General features: G+C 39.2%; 1 protein-coding gene across 7 annotated transcripts in view; it reads left to right on the forward strand.

Annotated features, from left to right (window-relative positions):
* The window catches only part of Ikzf2 (IKAROS family zinc finger 2), a 146476-nt gene extending 128011 nt beyond the window's left edge, over positions 1 to 18465 (forward strand). For 6 of the 7 annotated variants that reach the window (XM_076931720.1, XM_034497533.2, XM_076931719.1 and 3 more), the window contains 2 exons: positions 4107 to 4250; positions 10249 to 18465. In XM_076931720.1, the coding sequence (XP_076787835.1) occupies positions 4107 to 4250; positions 10249 to 10973 (869 nt within the window). In that variant the 3' untranslated portion in view covers positions 10974 to 18465. The remainder of the gene's footprint in view (positions 1 to 4106; positions 4251 to 10248) is intronic. The other variant, XR_013109490.1, reaches the window with a different exon arrangement.
* Positions 18466 to 19704: the final 1239 nt, after the last annotated feature.

Consider the following 19704-nt stretch of genomic DNA (forward strand, 5'->3'; position numbering starts at 1 on the left):
GAAAGAGACAAGCCCCGGCACCGGGCACAGCAGGCCCAGACCAGGGAGGAATGATATTAAAGTCCTTAACATTTCTTAAATATTATATAGTGGGGCAACCACACTCAACCCCCAACTACACTTCAACCACAGTGTTAACTCTACTTCATGCTGTGCTTTTCTGGATTCATAGTAAGATTTCGGTATTCCTGCTCTGTGCATATTTAGTAGGGAACTGTATTGAGTGTCTATGTAGCAGATGGGACATGCTCCGGGGAGAGTAATGCAGGTGGAATGCTACTACAGTTATTAATTTCTCATATACATGTCTTGTCCCGGGCCTCAGAAACTTGTATTGATTCCTTCCCTCTCTTCCTATCCTCTTATCTTATCTGCTCCTCACTTTCTGTTAGTGGTGTGAGTGAAGGTTTTTTTATCACTGTGGCTGCAGTCACCTCCATGTCGGACAGTTTATTTTCCTAGCTTCTCTTTTCCAAAAACTTGTTTGTCCTCACACTGGCTCTTCATGGGGAGAAAAAAAAATGGAGACAGGTTTTCTCTACTTCACCTAGAAAAGACTATCAAAGACTTGCTGTGGAGCATTCTGGAAATAGACAGACAAACGATCACACCTTATATATCTATACAGTAGTGAGCAATCCATGTTAGACATAAGAACATGAACAGAAGCAAATTCTGTACTGATGGCATCTGTGATGCTCTCCAGGAGCAGACACTTGGTTGATAGGGAAGTTGAGGAAAGCTTCAGTCATGCAAGGCTTCAGACCTGGGGATGAGAGTTGAGAGGAAGTCTCTATCTCCGACAGCTAACCGACTGTATATTCCATGCAGAAAAGAGGCCCATAGGTATCAATGATCATTAGCAGACAATCCAAGTTAAATAAAGGAGTGATAGGTAAAAGGTTGCAGCCAGGAGGCAAAAGCACTGTGTGCTGCTCCAGCAGGTGACTGTCGTGGTTTAATCGATAAGGAGTTACTGGGTGATAAAAAATCGGTGTCATCAATGTAGAGTAAGGTTTGATGTCTGCCCCAGGCAAGAGATAGTATGGGCAGAGACTGGTCACATACTGTGCCACTGAGAGGATGAAAAGGCACTGCCAGGCCGAGGCGGTAGGGCAGAACTCCAACACCAAAGGCACCTTCAGGAAGGAAAGTGAACTCTGAGCTTAGGATTTGAAATTTGATGGTATTTTTGGTTTAAAGAAGCAGTCTTGGGAATACTTTCATGGCTCTGCCTTATAGCTCCTGTATCCCTGTGGCATATGATACGAAAAGAGAAATACACTCTTATCCTCAGTATTCAAATAGAGTCAAAGCACAGTCTCAGTTATGGAGTTTGCTCTAACAAGTGAAGCTATTACCCTAAGTACATACAGCTTAGGTTTAGATAAATGTCTTATCATTTGACTGATACAATTGAAACACGAAATATCTAGAAAATGAGTTTTGCATTGTAGACAGTATAGATCCCAAAACAGTATGTTACATTGCATCCTCAATTATGAAAGCAAAATCTCAGATTATATGATTAAGGAAAAAATGTGTCAGGTCCTTTTCCCCATTAGCTTACAAGGCCAGTAAGCTGCCTTATAAAGTGTCAGTATTCAAAATATGTCTACTAAAAATTGTAGCATGGCTCAGGCATTCCCTCAATCCAGATCTCCCATCATTACCATCCTGTAATGGCTAGTGATGCACAGAAAACAAATTACTTCAAATCTCTTCATCTTTGATTCTCTGCCTGTAAAATGAAGAACACCTGTTTCCTGAGGCGCCTGGAAAGTAGTACATAGATTACTAAATGTAAAGCCTTGCAAAAGTACTTACTATCAAGTTTCTGTCCGTTATTATTATTGCCAGTGTGGCAGAAAGTTTGCCTGTTGGTATTAGGATCTGCTGTGAAGTAGAACATAGACCAAACTCTGTCATCTTCAGTTCACATGAGCTTCATTGAACTTGAGAAAAGCCATCTGAGGTGAGGTGGATGTGGCGGGGGACAGTCCCCACCCAGGTTTCATTCTGACTGTTAGGTGTATGCAGATATGAAAATCCAGTGTAATACCTAAAGCAAAACTGCCACATTTTAAGACTACTCATTTCAGAACTGATAAGCATATTCAATTTCGGGGGCAAACCCTATCTGCTAGTCTTGCTGCCTTTTTGGCAAATTTTTACAATTTTTTTTTTGTTTGCCAATATTTTTCATCTTGGTTCTAGGCCTCTGATGTATTTGTTCTTTGGATCACAGGTTCACTTTGAACTTTTATAGGTTGTTTTTGGTTTTTCGAAACAGACTCTTAGTATGTAACCCAGGCTAACCTACAATTCTCCTGCCCCAGCTTCCCAAGTGCTGCAGGTATAGGCATGAGCATCGATGCCCAGTGTGTAGTTATTTTAATCAGCACTTATGAATTCACTACTGAATAGACACGTGACACTGTTGCTCACCGTCTGCAGCCCTCTATGTGTTTTCTTCCCACAGCGACGCCACCGTTTAATCCTCCTGGTTCCTGGCCTCCTTAGATGAGTTCTGTGGTTGTCTTGGCATTATTTTTTTAACGCTTTGCTTCAAAATTATTTTAATTTTCTTCTAAGTTATTTTTACAGTTGTTAAAAGATCAGATATAGTATCTTATGTAATGCTTTGGGAGAAATTTTCCCCTCAATAATATCATAAATAGTATCAGTATAGAAAATGACCATATTACTAGATCTCACCTAGAAACTTTTTATTTTCTAAAGTGACATTCAGCTGTTAGAGAATTTCTTGTTATTCAGAGCCAGAAGATTCCTTATTACGTAGGTTAAACATTAACTTCTAGTCGAGCCACTAGGTTACCCAAACATTTATTGTTGATTTATTTATTTAAAAAATAGCTGAGTAAAAAAACATTTTTTATGATTTTGTTTTTCATTTCAACATCAACAACATGTATTGCTATACTGGTACTACTCAGTGTATTGGTACTCAGCACCGGTACTCAGTGGGTCATGTGAACTGGAGATTCATTTCACTTTCATCCTTGCTTTAAATCTTTTAATGTTCATCACCAGCATCCCCTTGTAGGCTAGAATGCATTGGGTTTCGCACAGTAGGTCTATCCTCAAGGAACAAATGGATCTAGGAGAGTTACTTTACAGTGTTGAAATAGGAAAGCGCACCTAAGAGATGGGCCCTTTAGGTCTTTCCTGTGAGCACTAATTAAGCCCATCATCTGATCTGTGTGGGATGCTGCCCTATCCTTAGTTAAATATCCTGGATTAGGATTCTTACTCAAAAGCAACTTTTATGAGTCACTTGTCTATCTTAGCAACGTCAACACTGAAGCTAACAGCAACGGAGACAGCCATGATGTATGGAGTCCATCAAATGAATTAGGGCAGTAGTTCAGAAGCCAAAGTGCCAGCTTGGAAATGGATTGCTTTATCCTGCTGTTCTTAGAAATAAATTACAACTTTAAAGCATCTGCAGCTTACTATGCACAGATAAGTGCAGAACGGGACCTCACACATCAAGGCTCCTGGGCAGGTAGTTATGCTGCCATTAAGACTAGGATCTCACCAAATAGAAAACCAGCTGCAGGAAAACTCACAGGGGAAGAGTCATCAAATATCCTGCTGCTGTTAAGCCTTTCTCCCAAACCAGGGGGCATGTGTAAATGACTTTAGAAAAATAAAGTTCCACAGTCTTGGTAATAGTGCAGTCTCAAGTATTATCAATTTTAATCCACACTGAAGATACTTCAGAGGAGTAACATGAGAAACCAGATGAACATGTTCATCACCAGTAGTGGCAACATTTTATATCACTGATCTGAGAGATTCATAAAAATAAACTCGTGTGTGTGTGTGTGTGTGTGTGTGTGTGTGTGTGCGCATGTGTGTGCGCATGTGTGTCTGTGTGTGTGTGTCTGTGTGTGTGTGCTCAGGCACATGCCATGTCTGTGTAATATTAAAGAATATTCTTTAGTACTGTGCTTTTTACTTTCTTTCACTTGAATAGACAGATTTATTTTGGGTAATAAATATCAAAAAAGCATACTTACCTCCGTAATCCCAAACGTTGAAGAAATCACCAAGTTGCCTTTTTATATGGTTTTATGTAGTACCGCCTATGGAAGATTGTAAGGAACAAGAGCCTATCATGGACAACAATATTTCTCTGGTGCCTTTTGAGAGACCTGCTGTCATAGAGAAGCTCACGGCAAATATGGGAAAGCGCAAAAGCTCCACTCCACAGAAGTTTGTGGGTAAGCAGAACAGACAAATGACTTGATCCTGCAATGGTAAAAAACAACATTCCATGTGTTAGATAAATGCCTGGTGTGTTGCATATGAGAAAATACCTGTGCTTTCTCCATCATTCTCTCCCACTCTGTGACAACCTTTGCACATCACACACGTGCACAAGCATGGACGCGTGTGTGCGCGCATGCGCGCGCGCGCACACACACACACACACAGCCTTACATATATGGGAAAGTATTAGAAGACTATTAGATAATAAGCACTGTCTCAATGTGGTGTATAAACGGGAATACAAGATAGATTATATGTGAAAGCTAGCATGTTATTTTAACTCTAACTGCGTAAGGCATGAGATCAACATGACTGCTCACACTTGTGATATCTTTTCATTTCTATTGGTGTCAGCTTTTTTTTTTTTGACAGTTTTATTTCTAATATTGAGTCTCTGAGTTTTTGACCTAGAATTCAGAGGCATTTTAATTGTTCCCAAATTTTGCCTTCAAAAAATAAGGTAGCAGTGTCCATTGAAAATATATTTGAATGGATCAGTATTTTGTGGTTTCTTCCTATTTTTTCTTCCAGCCTATGATTTTTGAGCTGAAAGGATGAAATATGTATTTACTCTTCAGTTTTTCATTTGCAATCCTTTAGATGGTCTCTAGTATGCCCAGTGTTGACATCATTCTGTGTATGTGCTGCGTGTTGTGGGGCATCTCTGAGGACAGAGAGGGTCTTAGGTTTTTTAAATAATGTATGAATGATAGCGCTTCAACAGATTATACGGGAACCATTATTCCTGTACATATGATATAGCTTTCCTTGTAGCGATATGGTTAAAGGGAAGATAAAACTGTTAAAACAGGTTCTCACATCCTAACACCAGGGAACATGGTAGGAGATCCTTGCTGGGCAGTGTCTGAGAAACAGCCTTTTCAATGGCTATTTAAGGAGGAAAGGGCTCCAAGAGTTCTGTTACCTCAGTAAACCCTTAGAGAACTAGCAAATCACTGTCACATTCAAACCAACTGAAGGGATTTAGTGAGGGAGCACTCATAGAACAAAGCTAATGGGTGAACCATGCCTTGTTTGAGGCCAGTGCAACATCCTAGATGGTACCCAGTGGGCCTTCTTGGAAGCTGCCCATTCTCTTCCTTTTTAATTACCTACAATAATAGTCAGTTCATTTGTTTTATCTTGTATTTTATTGAGTTTTTTTAAATAACAAGTCTCATGTTAACTGCAGTCAAATTTACAGCAATCCTCCTGCCTCAGCCTGCTCTGTTCTAGTATTGCAGGCATGAAACACTGTGTCTAACACTTCATTTAGTTTAAAACATGATTAGTTTGTGAGAGATAAATATTTATATCCAACTGGACACTAACATAGCTGAAAAATGCAAATTATTAATATTTATGACTTCTGAATTTAATTTGGGCAATTTTTGTCACAGTTTGTGTTTCCCATGACTCAGAGATGCTATGCTGTTTCTAGATAATGTTTCTTTGTGTAGCCCAGGTTGTCCTGGAATTCACTCTGTAGACTAGGCTAGCCTCAGATTCACAGTGCTCTACCAACCTCTGCCTCCCGAGTGCTGGCAACAAAGGAGTGCGCCATCACAACCCTAACCTGAACTAATTCCCAGTGCCTCTCTCCGTGCTTTCCTTTTTAATATAATCTGATCATATTCCTTAAAAACAGAGAGTTTTATAAAACTACAATATAATTTCAAAATGATGATTTTTATTTAAACTTGATTATTTTGTTTCTTTATTTGGAATACACCTGGTAATATACAGCAAGCAATAGCTACAGCACTTGAAGTACTCTTTCTATGATCGCTCTTAAAATGGAAATCTTCACCACTACAAACTTTTGGTGACCCCCTTTCACATACCCCTCAGTTAAGTACTGCTGTTTGACCTACTACCCTCTAGGCTGTGATTCCTGAAGTTATGATGTCTGTCTGTCTTTTTCACCCTTGTTATGCATCTTTGATTTCACCTTCATTACTTTTACCCCTGTCCTTCCAGTATTCATTCTTCTCTTGCCTTGTCGTGCTACTACTTCTGGTGATATCCCACTGTCCCTTGAGTCAGACTCAACACCTTTTCCATACTCGGTCTCGGCTGCCAGTAAATAGTTCTGGCAAAATCCCTCCAGACTTGTGAATGAGTGCCACTTCAGGTAAATAGTAATTGATCTGAAATCTCAGATTGCCCACCCAAAGTATGTAGTGACTTTCCTTTACTATATCCCTGAAAAGTGCACACCCTCCCTCTATCTTCATCGTGACCATTTTCCACATGGTTCTACTCTCTACACATGTGGCATGTCTCTTTGGAGATCTGTATTTGTAGTCACAAGGAACAAGATTCAATGATTCTATTATAGTATCTGCAGTGCTGGAGGCTTATGGGCATCCATGCAAATACTTCATGTATTTTATTAATCTCCGGTTTTCAGTTTTGTTTTGTTGTTGTTGTTTAGCTCCTGAATTCCTTTGTTCTGTCCTTGTGTTATTTCCATCTTTCAGACTTTCCTACTTACTGCCCTTCATGATAGATTAATTCTCTTAACTCCAGCTAAAACCTTCCCTCGATCCCAGGTCTCCACCTTTGTACTCTACCTCCTCAAAGGTGTTCTCTCCTCTGTAAAGATGGAATCATTGAACGAATTCCCAGTACCTCTCTCCATGCTTTCCTTCATTCTATTAACTTCCCAGAGCCCACAGCCTGGTTCTCTTGCTTGGGCTCCCCTAAACATTTTCTCTTGGCTTCGACCCCCTTGCACAATTCTGAATCCAATGAGCCCTTTGTAGACTGTGTTCTACACACACATCCTAAAGAGCATCTGCCACTATTGAATTCTAAAACCTGCTGAAAAACACTCTTCCCTTGTTTCCTATAACATTTGTCTCTTGCCTTTTCTCCCAGCTTCTCTGTGTCCACTCACCAACTGTACAGATGTATAGAATTCTCAAGCCCCCTCACTAGATCTTGAGAGAGAAAAGAGATCTGCCCCATGGAAGACTCACTCCAGGTTCTATTCATTCTCAAAATATTACTCTCTCTGTCTCTCTCTGTCTCTCTCTGTCTCTCTCTCTTTCTCTCTCTCTCTCTCTCTCTCTCTCTCTCTCTCTCTCTCTCTCTCTCTCTCTCTCTCTCTCTCTCGGATGCACCTAGCTGTATAAACATAAAAGTTCTTTTCATATAAAAGACCACATAACTGCATATAGAGTAACAGATGTTTTTCTAAGTATCAGCCTAGGCATGTGCTCTCTGGTAGCACTGGGGGTGAAAAAGATATGTAGAACCTAGAAGCGCACTCCAAAAATGCTACTGAAGGATTTCTGGGATCCTTGTACAGAAAAGCATGCAGCGCGCATTCTCTGGACTTACAAAACCGTCATTCCATGAGGAACAAGGCAGAGGCCTTCTAAATACGCCGCAAAGTATGAGAATCCAGCTTAGCTCTGTCAGTGTGTTGACATGAAAGTATTTTCCCAGCACTATTTTTAACTCTTTTTTCAGTTTGCCAATAGCTGAGGGAATACTATCAATGGCTTTGTAACTCTGCCCTATACCAACTGAGGCTGTCGTGTCTGTACCTCACCCTGAAATATCTTGTCTGAATATTTTCGAGTCACTGTTACTCAGACTAATTCTCAAACCGAATCTATCCCCTTTTCTATCTTGCTGCCGTCCATACCCAAGGCTGAAGAATGAGACCTCAGCTTCACGCTTCTCTTTCTCATTGCCTGTGTCCAGGTAATCACAGAGGCCTGGGAACTATTTGTAAAATCTCTGGCCATTCCGTTAACCCCTCTTCATCTGTACTGTCTCTACAGCAATCCAAGCCTCTCACTACACCTTCTTTCTGAATCCTCTTGTTGATTGAGTATCAAATCATGTCACGTTTCCTGTTTAAGTTCAGTAATGCTCAAGGGGTAAAATGCCTCCCTCTCCTGCTGCATGCCGGTTACTGATTCCTGTTACATGGCTGTTTCCTCTGTTGGCCATGTTGAGATGTAATTTCTTATATGTCAGTCACCCACTTGCCTTCCTCCCAGCAATGCCCCATGACTGTTCCTTCACTGGCTAGTGTTTCCCATCCCGTACTCCATGTTAATGCAACTTTCAAGAAGTCTTCCTTGACTCCTCTCATACAAGTTAAATATTCCTCTTATTTGAGATAAAATACATGACAAGCTGTCATTGTCTCTAAGTTTAAGCTCTTTGAGAACCTGGGTCAGATTTCCCTAGCTTAACTTTTTAAGTTTAATATAATTTGTTGGTGTTGTTTGTTTTTGAGTTTTTGGTTGTTTGTTGTTTGTTTTCAAAACAGAATTTCTCTGTGTTGCCCTGTCTCCTGGAACTATGAAGAGTATACAGTGTAGATAGACCATGCTGGCCTTCAACTCAGAGATCCACCTGCCTCTGCCTCTGCCTCTGCCTCTGCCTCTGCCTCTGCCTCTGCCTCTGCCTCTGCCTCTGCCTCTGCCTCTGCCTCTGCCTCTGCCTCTGCCTCTGCCTCTGCCTCTGCCTCTGCCTCTGCCTCTGCCTCTGCCTCTGCCTCTGCCTCTGCCTCTGCCTCTGCCTCTGCCTCTGCCTCTGCCTCTGCCTCTGCCTCTGCCTCTGCCTCTGCCTCTGCCTCTGCCTCTGCCTCTGCCTCTGCCTCTGCCTCTGCCTCTGCCTCTGCCTCTGCCTCTGCCTCTGCCTCTGCCTCTGCCTCTGCCTCCTCTGCCTCAAGTGCTGGAATTAAAGGTGTACATCACCACACCCAGCTCAATATCTTAAACTGGGTGCCAGGAAGTCTTGTTTTTTTTTTTTTTTCCCTCTTGTTTTTATTACTCCATTATTACCTTAACTGACTGCTTCTTCAAATCTGAAATACTACTAACTTGTTACCACTCTTCCACCATGCAGTACGATGGATCTCCATTTTATATCAGCAATAGGTATTAGGCCTTCACCCACAATGTACAATGTACTAGAACAGACAGTAGCACACTATTTCAAGAAGCTTTATCTGTAAGCTTTCCTTGTCAAAATAACTAGGTAAATCCTGCATGATTTTAAAGGGAGAACTTTTAAAAGATGGACTACTCTGCCAAATAGGAATATTGATTTTTTTTTCTGTTTGAAGCTCTCAAAATGCTTCATGGTCAGTGTTTAAAGCTTGTGTTGAAATAAAATGCTGGGGGAAAATGTATAGTAAATGTTAAAGGAAAAAACCAATATGCTTCAAACAAGACAAAGCCTGGAGACTAACAACAGACATTCAGAGGATCACCCTCACACATCTGGATACATCTGGTGGAAAACTGAAAAGTTGCCAGGTCCAAGAAACAAAACTTCATGAACTAGTCTCTTAAAGAGTAATTCCTCATATATTTTAAGTAGCCTTTAATTCACTTTATTTTATCAGTTGATAAAATTTCAAACTAATTCAGTAATGACAATGTATGTTCTACTGCCTGACATATATTGACTCTATAACTCTTCTAAAGGTAGTAGCTAAATCAACCAAATTAACCTGACTCAGGAGTAAAGCACCATAGGCTATAACCACATTCCTTTTGTTCTTACGATATCTGTAGCTCACGTACTGTGTGTGTGTTTGAGATAGGCAGAAATGAGCCTAGACTGGCTTCTTTTCACCTGGCATTTATTCTTTCTCCTATAATTCTGAGCTTCATGTAAATGAAAGTTTCAGTAGAAACTAATAATAAGATAAAATGCACATCGTTGGGGCTGGAAGCATTTCTGTGGTGACATTAGAACAAGTGCAATTGCTTCTTACAAATTCTCTTTGTGTGATCACATACCTGTGCATCTCCACAGAACTAAAGAGAACCAGACACTTGAGCTAAACAGTAAAACAGCATGATATAGTAAAAGGTAGTATTCCATTAACTTCTTGTACTTTTTTATATTTTAATCCCATCACTAATTGTGTTGTGTTTTCTCTTTTTCTTTTTCTATTTTTTTAAATGTCAGGGGAAAAGCTCATGCGATTCGGCTACCCAGATATTCATTTTGATATGAACTTAACGTACGAGAAGGAGGCTGAGCTAATGCAGTCTCATATGATGGACCAAGCCATCAACAATGCAATCACCTACCTTGGAGCTGAGGCCCTTCACCCTCTGATGCAGCACGCACCAAGCACAATCGCCGAGGTGGCCCCAGTTATAAGCTCAGCTTATTCTCAGGTCTATCATCCAAACAGGATAGAAAGACCCATTAGCAGGGAAACATCTGATAGTCACGAAAACAACATGGATGGCCCCATCTCTCTCATCAGACCAAAGAGTCGACCCCAGGAAAGAGAGGCCTCGCCCAGCAATAGCTGCCTCGATTCTACTGACTCAGAAAGCAGCCATGATGACCGCCAGTCCTACCAAGGAAACCCTGCCTTAAATCCCAAGAGGAAACAAAGCCCAGCTTACATGAAGGAGGATGTCAAGGCTTTGGATGCTACCAAGGCCCCCAAGGGCTCTCTGAAGGACATCTATAAGGTTTTCAATGGAGAAGGAGAACAGATAAGGGCCTTCAAGTGTGAGCACTGCCGAGTCCTTTTCCTAGACCATGTCATGTACACCATTCACATGGGTTGTCATGGCTACCGGGACCCACTGGAATGCAACATCTGTGGCTACAGAAGCCAGGACCGCTACGAGTTTTCATCACACATTGTTCGAGGGGAGCACACATTCCACTAGGCCTTTTCATTCCAAAGGGGACCCCTATGAAGAACTGCACATGAAGAAATACTGCACTTACAGTCCCACCTTCCCTCAGATGGTGACAGGCTTTCTTCTTAATGCTGTCACTGTCTATAATTCTTATTTTGTGGACAATATGTCATTTGCTCTGTCTAATTACAATAAGGAAGAAACAAGAAAAAAGGGATGGGATGTTCACTGATAACTTGGCTTGTTTATTTCGTGAGCATTTAAAGCAGTTCATGGCGGCCATGCATCATTGTTAAGGCCTATTATCATGATTTAGGAAATCACTCAGTTCATAGAGATTCATCTAAGATATTCTGATTTGCCATTCATATTCAGGATTGTGATGCAAGGAGGGAAAGTTGAGAGTTCTGGGTAGGTTTTTGGCAATTTAAAATGGTCTAAGTCATTTTACTCTCAAAGATGTTTCAAAATGTAAACCCATTTTATTTTCTGTTCTTAGAGATCATGGAACACAAACATAATGTTATTTTCCATAACTACTAGGATGAGTTGAATTGTTGTGGGTTCTATGTTTACCTCCCCTACGGAATTTGTAATTGAGTATGTTTTACACTGTATCATATAGCAAAACTTTTAAACTACAGGTAGTCAAGGGCCACTGTGATACATCTAAGGTCCTTTGATCTTATTTTTCTAAACTTGCGCACTGTTTTTCCATAGTTTTGATGACTGGCATTTTATAGACACCCTGGCAGCCTTACTTTTAACACCTGTAACAAATAGTATTTTTATGTAGTTTTCAGAATAACATATGGTCTCAAGAGTGGGTAAGAGGCAGTCAGTAATTTCCAGGAAGAATTCTGCTTTTCACAATTTGTGATTTTTTTTTTTTTAAGCTGTACTAGGATGGCAGCCTAGTATACACATTTGCTTCTAAGGTGTGTTTACGATCGTCACTTTATCAGCATTCAATCAGTGTTAACAAGTCAGCAGAAAAGTGTAATTAAGTGAACAGTAGGGGGAATTCCCACTCTAAGAACCCTTTTCTGGTATTTCTCTTCAAGCTGTGACCCCTCAGTGTTCTGTCCACAGTCCATTCCTCTTTGACTCTTGGAATAGAAGGTCTTAAAAAGCCTTGCTAGTGGCTGCTTCTTTTTAAATCTTGGAGCAACTGTTAATTGGACCCGAAAGTGATAACTTGAACCCTGGAATGTCATTTATTTACTAGGGCTATTTATTCCACTATTTCTTCAGTAATAAGAGTTACTACCTTTGCTGGAGACAAAAGGGAACTTCTTTGTTACCTGAATATCATAGTGCAGGTCAAAAAAACAAGCAAAAAGTTTTCTTTCAGCCTTCCTGGAGTTGAGAATGTTGACAGTCTTCAGGAGAAGGTCCTGCACTTTAAAAATAAAAACAAAAAATTCAACTCTACAGGTCCTTATCAGAAATGAATTAGTCAAGATTCTTCTGTCTTCTCCTAATTTGCATATGGCATATACTTTCATATCTCATGCTCAGGTTTTAATTTGATCTCTGTGAGTTCTCAGCTTTTTTTCTTTTTTCTTTTCTTTTTTCTTTTTCTTTTTTTCTGAAGTTCACTCACATTGGTGGGTAGGATTGGAACACACTGTTGTTATCAAGGCATTTAGGGGAATCCATTTGATAGACATAACTTGCTACTTGTGTTTGAGGAAAACAAGCCTGACCATAACTGGATTATTTGACAGTCATTTGTAAATGCTGAAAGGTCTACTGTGTGGTAACACATAGCTACTCCAACAGACCCTTGAATGGCATGCCAAAACCATGTCACTGCAGTTTGCCTTGGGAAGTATCAAGACTGGAGAAGTCCCCACCAATGAGCAATGTGCTCCTAGCTGGCTTTGCAGGTTTCTGTCTGTTCATTTAAGGGACTCTTTAGCTCTCACATAGCCAGAGCTAGGTAGTTTTGACTTTGATTCTTATCTTAGTTCTTTCTGGAGAAATATCCAAATGGTTCCTTTACATGTAAGAGAATGAACCAAAACAGAGCTATATCACATGCCAACTGTCAGGGTTTGGGGGTTTTGTTTTTGGATCCCTTGGTACATTGTTTACTTGGGGGTAAAACATCTCATCAGGCCTTCCTTATCCCCACTTACCCTGTATACTCTGGAATCCCAGTGAAAAGGATGTTTATTTCTGAATGACATAAAGAAGTGTAAGGCTCATGACTTTCTTGTTTTAACTGCAACTGAAGCAAGCATCTGGATGTCTGTCAGTGTGTCCCTTTTGGCTCTTTGTGAACACCTGCAGGCATCTGCTATCAACTCTTCTCTCTGCTCGCACCTACTGTGTTAACAATCATGTATCTACCTGCCCTAGGATGAGACTGAAAGAGTTGTGTCCTTCCCCTACAAAGGTGGTACCAATGTGCTCTGCCTTTCTGATTCCATTTTATTGAAAAACCTGATTTATTCAAAGGAGTGAACTTTAAGGGTTTATTGACTGTACATATACACTTAGCATCTTTTTTTTTTTTCAGCTGCATGGCACAAGGTACAGAAAAAAAGTAGATAGCTCTGATGTGACAGGGACAAATGGGGACAAGGTAAATTCAAGATTTGTGGGTTACAATAAACTTTGTGGACATAGTGCTGTCTGAGAGACCCTCAGTGACTGCATTTGCCTCTTTTTCACCAAAGAGAATAGAAGACATGGTAGCACCTAAAAATAAGCATGAAGGCCAGATACCAAATAAATCAAATTTACATAACCATTACAAGACCAGTTTATTTAGGTGAAGTTTTACAGTTGAGAGAGGATTTGAGGGGCACGAAAATGGGTTATCCTCTGTGTTTTCCAGTTTGTCAGGAATTTATCAGATGGCTCTGCCCTAATTTTGCCCAGATTTTTTTTTTTTAATCGCCAGTTCCTTCTGGAGAAACATGCTGCCTCTCTGTAATAGTGATGAATTGCTTGTTAAAAGGCTTTTTAGAACAGTCAGAGCAGCCAGCCCTATGAGCAGTACAGGGAGGTGTGAAACACTGGCATTCAAACATTCCGTTAAGAATTTTCTGGATAAAATGGGGATGTAAGGGCTGGCCATTAAGATTTAAGATAAAGTTACCTGTCTGGCTGGCATACCTACAGGTCAGTGTTTGAACACAGTATAGTTTGCATGCACATGCGTATTGCACATTCTTTTAGTGAAAATTCACAGAAAAGAAGCAATTAGCATCACCAGTTGTATTACAAAAGCTTAGGGTTAGAAGTACAGTTGCTGTGCCAGCAGTTAGGTGTAATTCAGCAGGTTTCATTAAGAAAGCCCAAAGTTGTCACTATGTCTTTAAGGCTTGGCAATTTAAATCGCAAATCTCCATAATCTGCATCTAGAAAAACAAACAAGACAAAGCAAAAAAAGAAAAAAAAAGAAAAGAAAAAAAAAAGGAAACAATGAAAAGATATTAAGTTGACTGGTGACTATTTGAAGAAATGTAAGTTCTTTTGTGAGAAGAAGAAGATGCAGGAAGTGATTTAGCAACTTTGACTTGTGTTTGTGCTTCCTTGTCTCAGTTGTACACCTCACATTTTCTCTCCAAGACAGTAAGTTAGGGTAGAAAGATGAGCCAAAGAGGCTGGAGAGAACCAGGAGAGCTATTTGCCCCCAGATTCAGGACAGCGCTTACACTGTCCAAGTCACCTGCTATACACTGGTTTAGCCTCGGAATGTACTTTTTTACTATAAAATTGTAGATTGGTGGTCATCGTCGTCAGCTGTATTTCATGTTATTTTAATAACGGCTGTGTGTATAATTATTCTACAGAAAAAGCTCCCAGATCCAAAAGAGGAAAAAAGTGAAGGGTGAATTGAAGCTTTGTATATATAAAAGTTATTTTATAAATATTTTAGTCTTCCAGTTTCTGCAAAATAATTAAAATATACAGTAACTGGTCTCTTAAACCCTGAATTTAATGTATTAAATACTTATGAAAATTTTTATATTGGTGCCTTTTAAAAATGCATTGAGAGTGTTGGTAAGCTATTTAGCTCCACCACACTTTTACTGTGTATTTTTTAAGAAAAAAAAAAAATCACATAAAATCTAAGTACTCTCTAATTTACCTTTGTGTTCTTAGAAGAAGAAGAAAAATAAAACTGCTAAAAGAATTTCCAGATATTTAGCTGAGCTGGTAAATGTGACAAGAAACTTTGAAAGCAGATTTTACTCATTTTAACTTGATGATACTTCTGGACACTATTCTATGGTTGAGGCGAATTAGGAGTAGACTCATATGTCAGCAATGAATTGGATTATGCTATGTGTTTTGCTTTATTCTTGAGGAAGAATATGTTTTGCACCACACGGGGTTCTTTGTATAATTTGGAGTCAATAATTACAGTATTGTCTTGCTGGTTTTTTTTAAATACCCAACTGGTGTTACTCCAGTCTTGGGTCTTCTGTCTCTTCTGTCTTCTAACCTGTGCTTGTTTTGTGAAATGACTTGGAAATGCAAATCATTGTTTCCTCCTGAACAAAACAAAACCCAGCACTCCCGTGACTCCTCTCCAAAGTGTCGTCTCAGATCTGTAGTGTGAGGTTGTCTGCCACTTGTGAGGGGTGTCTTCTACTATGACAGCTTTTTGAAAACAAGCTGCTCGTTGTATAAAGTAGACATCACATGACCAAGAAGCTGTAATACGCTAGTGTTTCCTTCTGTCGTAGTGTACTCTTAGGCCAAATAATGACACCTTGAATATTCTTACATTTATTACAGAGACTTAAAATTTTAGAATTTTCAAAGGTTTTTCTGTAATGCTCTGTTTCACAGCAGTTTCATTTTCTCTTGCTGTCCTGTGAGTTTGTGAGTTTGTGAGTATGTTTTCATATGCACTCTTGGAAATGAGTTCTTAATTCTGTTTATGGCGTTTCTCTCCCCTAACACTCCATTTATATATGTTCTGTATAAGTTTGTTATGAATCCACCTTTATCGTGTATAGACAGTGAGAAGAAGTACATGAACAACTAGTTTCCTAAGATGAGTTTTATATTATGAATTAATATGGAATTTATAGGTCATGTGCTAAACCACATTAAATGCAGAATCAAAACTTCCTATAGGTCCAAATAAGACAGTTTGCAGTGAGTTGGGCCTTTGCTTTACCTCAAGTGATGTGTAGTAAGGACAGCTCGGGCAGGTGGAGGTCACTGTCTCCAGTACTTACTAGCATGTCACTGAGTCTCATTGACTGGAAATGGATTTTTACAGGAACACACTGGAAGGAGGGAAGGGATGGAGGGACTGTTGATATTTTTGCTGTTGCTGTTGCTTTTCAAAAAGTTGTTCACATTATGAAACTGTGATCTAAAAAAGGTTTGACTGTGGAGCACTTAAGAGGATGCCCATCAATCACGTGTCCTTCCGTACGACGAAGTTCTGGTTTTGCCTCTTTGCCTCTACCTTCCTCTCACCTCCTCATCCTCTCTCTGTCTGTAGCACTCCTGCCATTGCATCTCATCTCGATGTCTCTCTTGATCCTCATACTAGTTAGGAGGTCAACTCTGAACTTCCTACTCTTTAAGTCTTAATTTTTGTCTCAGTGGATTCTGTTAGCTGTGTAGTCTGCTGGCCTATTTTTATACCCAAGTATAGTTTTGTATTTTTAAAGCGTGGCTGGGTTGACATGGTGAGCTGTGTAGTCCTTATTTTGCATCGCTCTCAAGTAGGAGGCACCTAACATGACTCCAGAAATTCTGTAACCAGAGCATCCATCTGGCTCCTTTGTGCTTAGATTTTGACTTGTTTGGTTTTCTTCTTAAACACAAATCATAAAAGATTAGACACCCCCCCGCCCCCAACACACACACACCCTAGAGGATAAAAGTGTAAAGCAAAGAGTCTTAACTTTCTCCCAACTGGGGAGCAGGGTGAGTGTTTTCACCCCTCTGCAGTGATATTCCAAGCTCAGAAGGGGTCTCCAGACCCCAAGTTCACCCTCATCATCCGGTTTGTTAGACACTGTGTTACTTGCAGCTTCACAATGGTTACTTTTGCTATGGAGTTTAAGAGATATTCTTTTTTTTTTTTTTTCCATAAAAGTGCAATACCCCTCTTGTAGTCTTAAAAACTGTGGTAATTTTCTTCTTTTCTTTTTCTGACATTTGTCTCTTTAGCCACTAATAAAAAGAAACCCTTGAAAATTATAACATGTCATAGGACATAACAAGCAAAGATGAAAACCACTCTGCTATGAAAAGTTGAAACAACAGTGTAGTACCAAACGACATCTCTGACTTTCTGGAAACTTCGTTTAGTCTAAATTTCCCTTGAAATCATGAGTGAGAAGTTTATCCTGAGGCTGAAATATGATTTTTCTCCCACTCTTGTCTAATGCTCTTAAGTTAAATAACTAATATTTAATGTTTTCATTCTCTCCTTTTGGAAAATAAATATCAAAGCACTTAGGTCAGGTTTAAATCAATATATTACCTGTTGAAGAAAAATTTTTTACATATTTAAAGCAGACCTGTTTCAATGCAAATGGAGAAGTATCTTTTGTATTATCCATATTTATATGTAGTGTGGTTTTTTTTTTTTCTTTTTTTAAATACCCGTGTTTCTGTAGTAAGACTGCTGTAATGTAAATACACATTTTATTAAAGAGTAACATTTCTTTGGCATCTCTTTTGGTAGCATATACTGTACTTGTACAGTATGTGTCTTGGCTACTTAACTTTTTTTTTTCTTTAACAATACCAAAGGTAATTAGACTATTTTAAGGACTAATTGCTTAACAGTTTCTAGAATACTTTGATTTTTTTTTAGAAGAAAAAAGAAAAAAAGAATAATAAAAAAAAGTCAAACCAGTGAACCTCATTTTTTCAAACTAATAATTTGGGGAAATAAAAACTATTGTTTAAAAAGAAATATATATATAAATATATATATGTATAAATATCTGTAAAATTAAAATCCCAGACCTTGTATGTCAGGTTTGCTCAGTGTAATGTAGGGTTATTTTGTTTTTGTTTTTGTTTTTTAAGGCTCAAATACCTCAGAATATGGGGTTTACTATGGAAATACTGCGACAGTCTCTGCAGCTGTGTGAGCTGTCATTCTGCTGCATCCTGATTGGGAGACCTCCACTAAACAGTTTTATCACTGCAGACTAAAATGTGGGACTTGTATTTTCTTTGTTTTTAATGCACACATGTACATGCTCTGTACGTGTATGTGGGTACCGTGTATACGTGTGTGACTGTTGTATATGCATGTGTGAATGTGATCTGTGTGTGTGTGTGTGTGCGTGTGTGTGTACAACTAAAGCTGCAGAAACTTTGTAATACTTTGTGAAAGGGTTATATTATAAAGGTTTGTACTGTCTGAGTGCACAGCTACTGGAATAAACTTAGCCAATCTCAGGAACAAGCATATAATTTGTCCAAGATTTATTTCTTCTCAGAAGTGTAAGTGCAGTTTTTAATTCTGTATATTATTTAATATTTTACCAATAAAATAAACTTCTGACAGAAATTATTTGTTACAAAAACTTTTTGTTGAAAATTCTGTACACAACTACATCCCTCTGGTCACTGAAGACTGAATTGTTGAATAGTACCAGGTGGCTTGGTCATCACCGGTGTGTGTGTGTGTGTGTGTGTGTGTGTGTGTGTGTGTGTGTGTGTGTGTGTGTGTGTGTGTGTGTGTCAGTCCTGTCTTAGAGTCCTGATGTGTGTGATCTCTCCAGTACTCAACTTAATCATTAGCCACTGCCCAGCACTGTGTAGTCTACTGTGCCAGAGAACAAGGCATCACGTGTTTTGTTTTGTTTTTTTTATCAAGAATAACATCTCTATGCTTTAGCTAATTCTCCTATAAATGTGTTGTTACCTTTAAACCTAACCTGAGATGTTTCTCTGTCAGAGTCCCATTCCTTTTCTAGAAGACATCAGACATAAAGAAAAGTACAACTTAGCTTGTTCCAGATTTCCACTGACGAGCACGTGGTCCAAGCATTGGTCAATAATCATAAGCCAGCATTTCTTAGTGATATGAACAGAATTTTTAAAAAATGGAGTAAGTCATAGAACTGTAGTACTTTCGGACTGCATTTGATTGCCAGCTCTGCCTTATGTAGCCCTATCTTATGAGTGTGAAGGGCTAACGCCTCGGATTCCTTAAGAGTCCTATCTTTTCCACAAGACGATTGTTCTATTACAAAGAAATTTCTAACCACAAATCCAAAAGGACCTAAATAACTGGAAATGTCTTGTGCCAATTTATAAAATCCCACACACGTTTGAGATAGCTATTAAAATTTCATTGGTACGTATTTACAGAATCCTTGGGTATTTGCAATAGTTCTCAATAAATTCACTTCCATATGTCACACGGAATGAGAGATAGGACTAATTCAAATGAACGTGTATAACCTTAGCAGAGCATCATTCAAAATACAAGCCTGTGGCTGGAGACAGGTGAATAAGAAGTACCAAGAAAAATAAACTTACCAAATTACTACTAGTACTAAGCGTAGGAAAGGCCTTTCTAGATCAGAAATGTCAGACTGGTTTATCTATTAACAAGAGCCAATTTTTTTTTTTTTAAAAAATGAACATCCCTTATGCTCTTAAATTTCATTCAGATCCAGCCAGAAGAAGGATAAAATGTTGGTATGCTAAGATTTTTATCAGCATCCCCAAGCCAAAGGCCCAGTCTTGAGGGACCAGTTATTTGGTGAAGCAATTTCATTTATTGTTCTAACAATGCCCC

The sequence above is a fragment of the Arvicanthis niloticus genome, chromosome 3 (genome assembly GCF_011762505.2).
Source record: "Arvicanthis niloticus isolate mArvNil1 chromosome 3, mArvNil1.pat.X, whole genome shotgun sequence".
NCBI lineage: Eukaryota > Metazoa > Chordata > Mammalia > Rodentia > Muridae > Arvicanthis > Arvicanthis niloticus.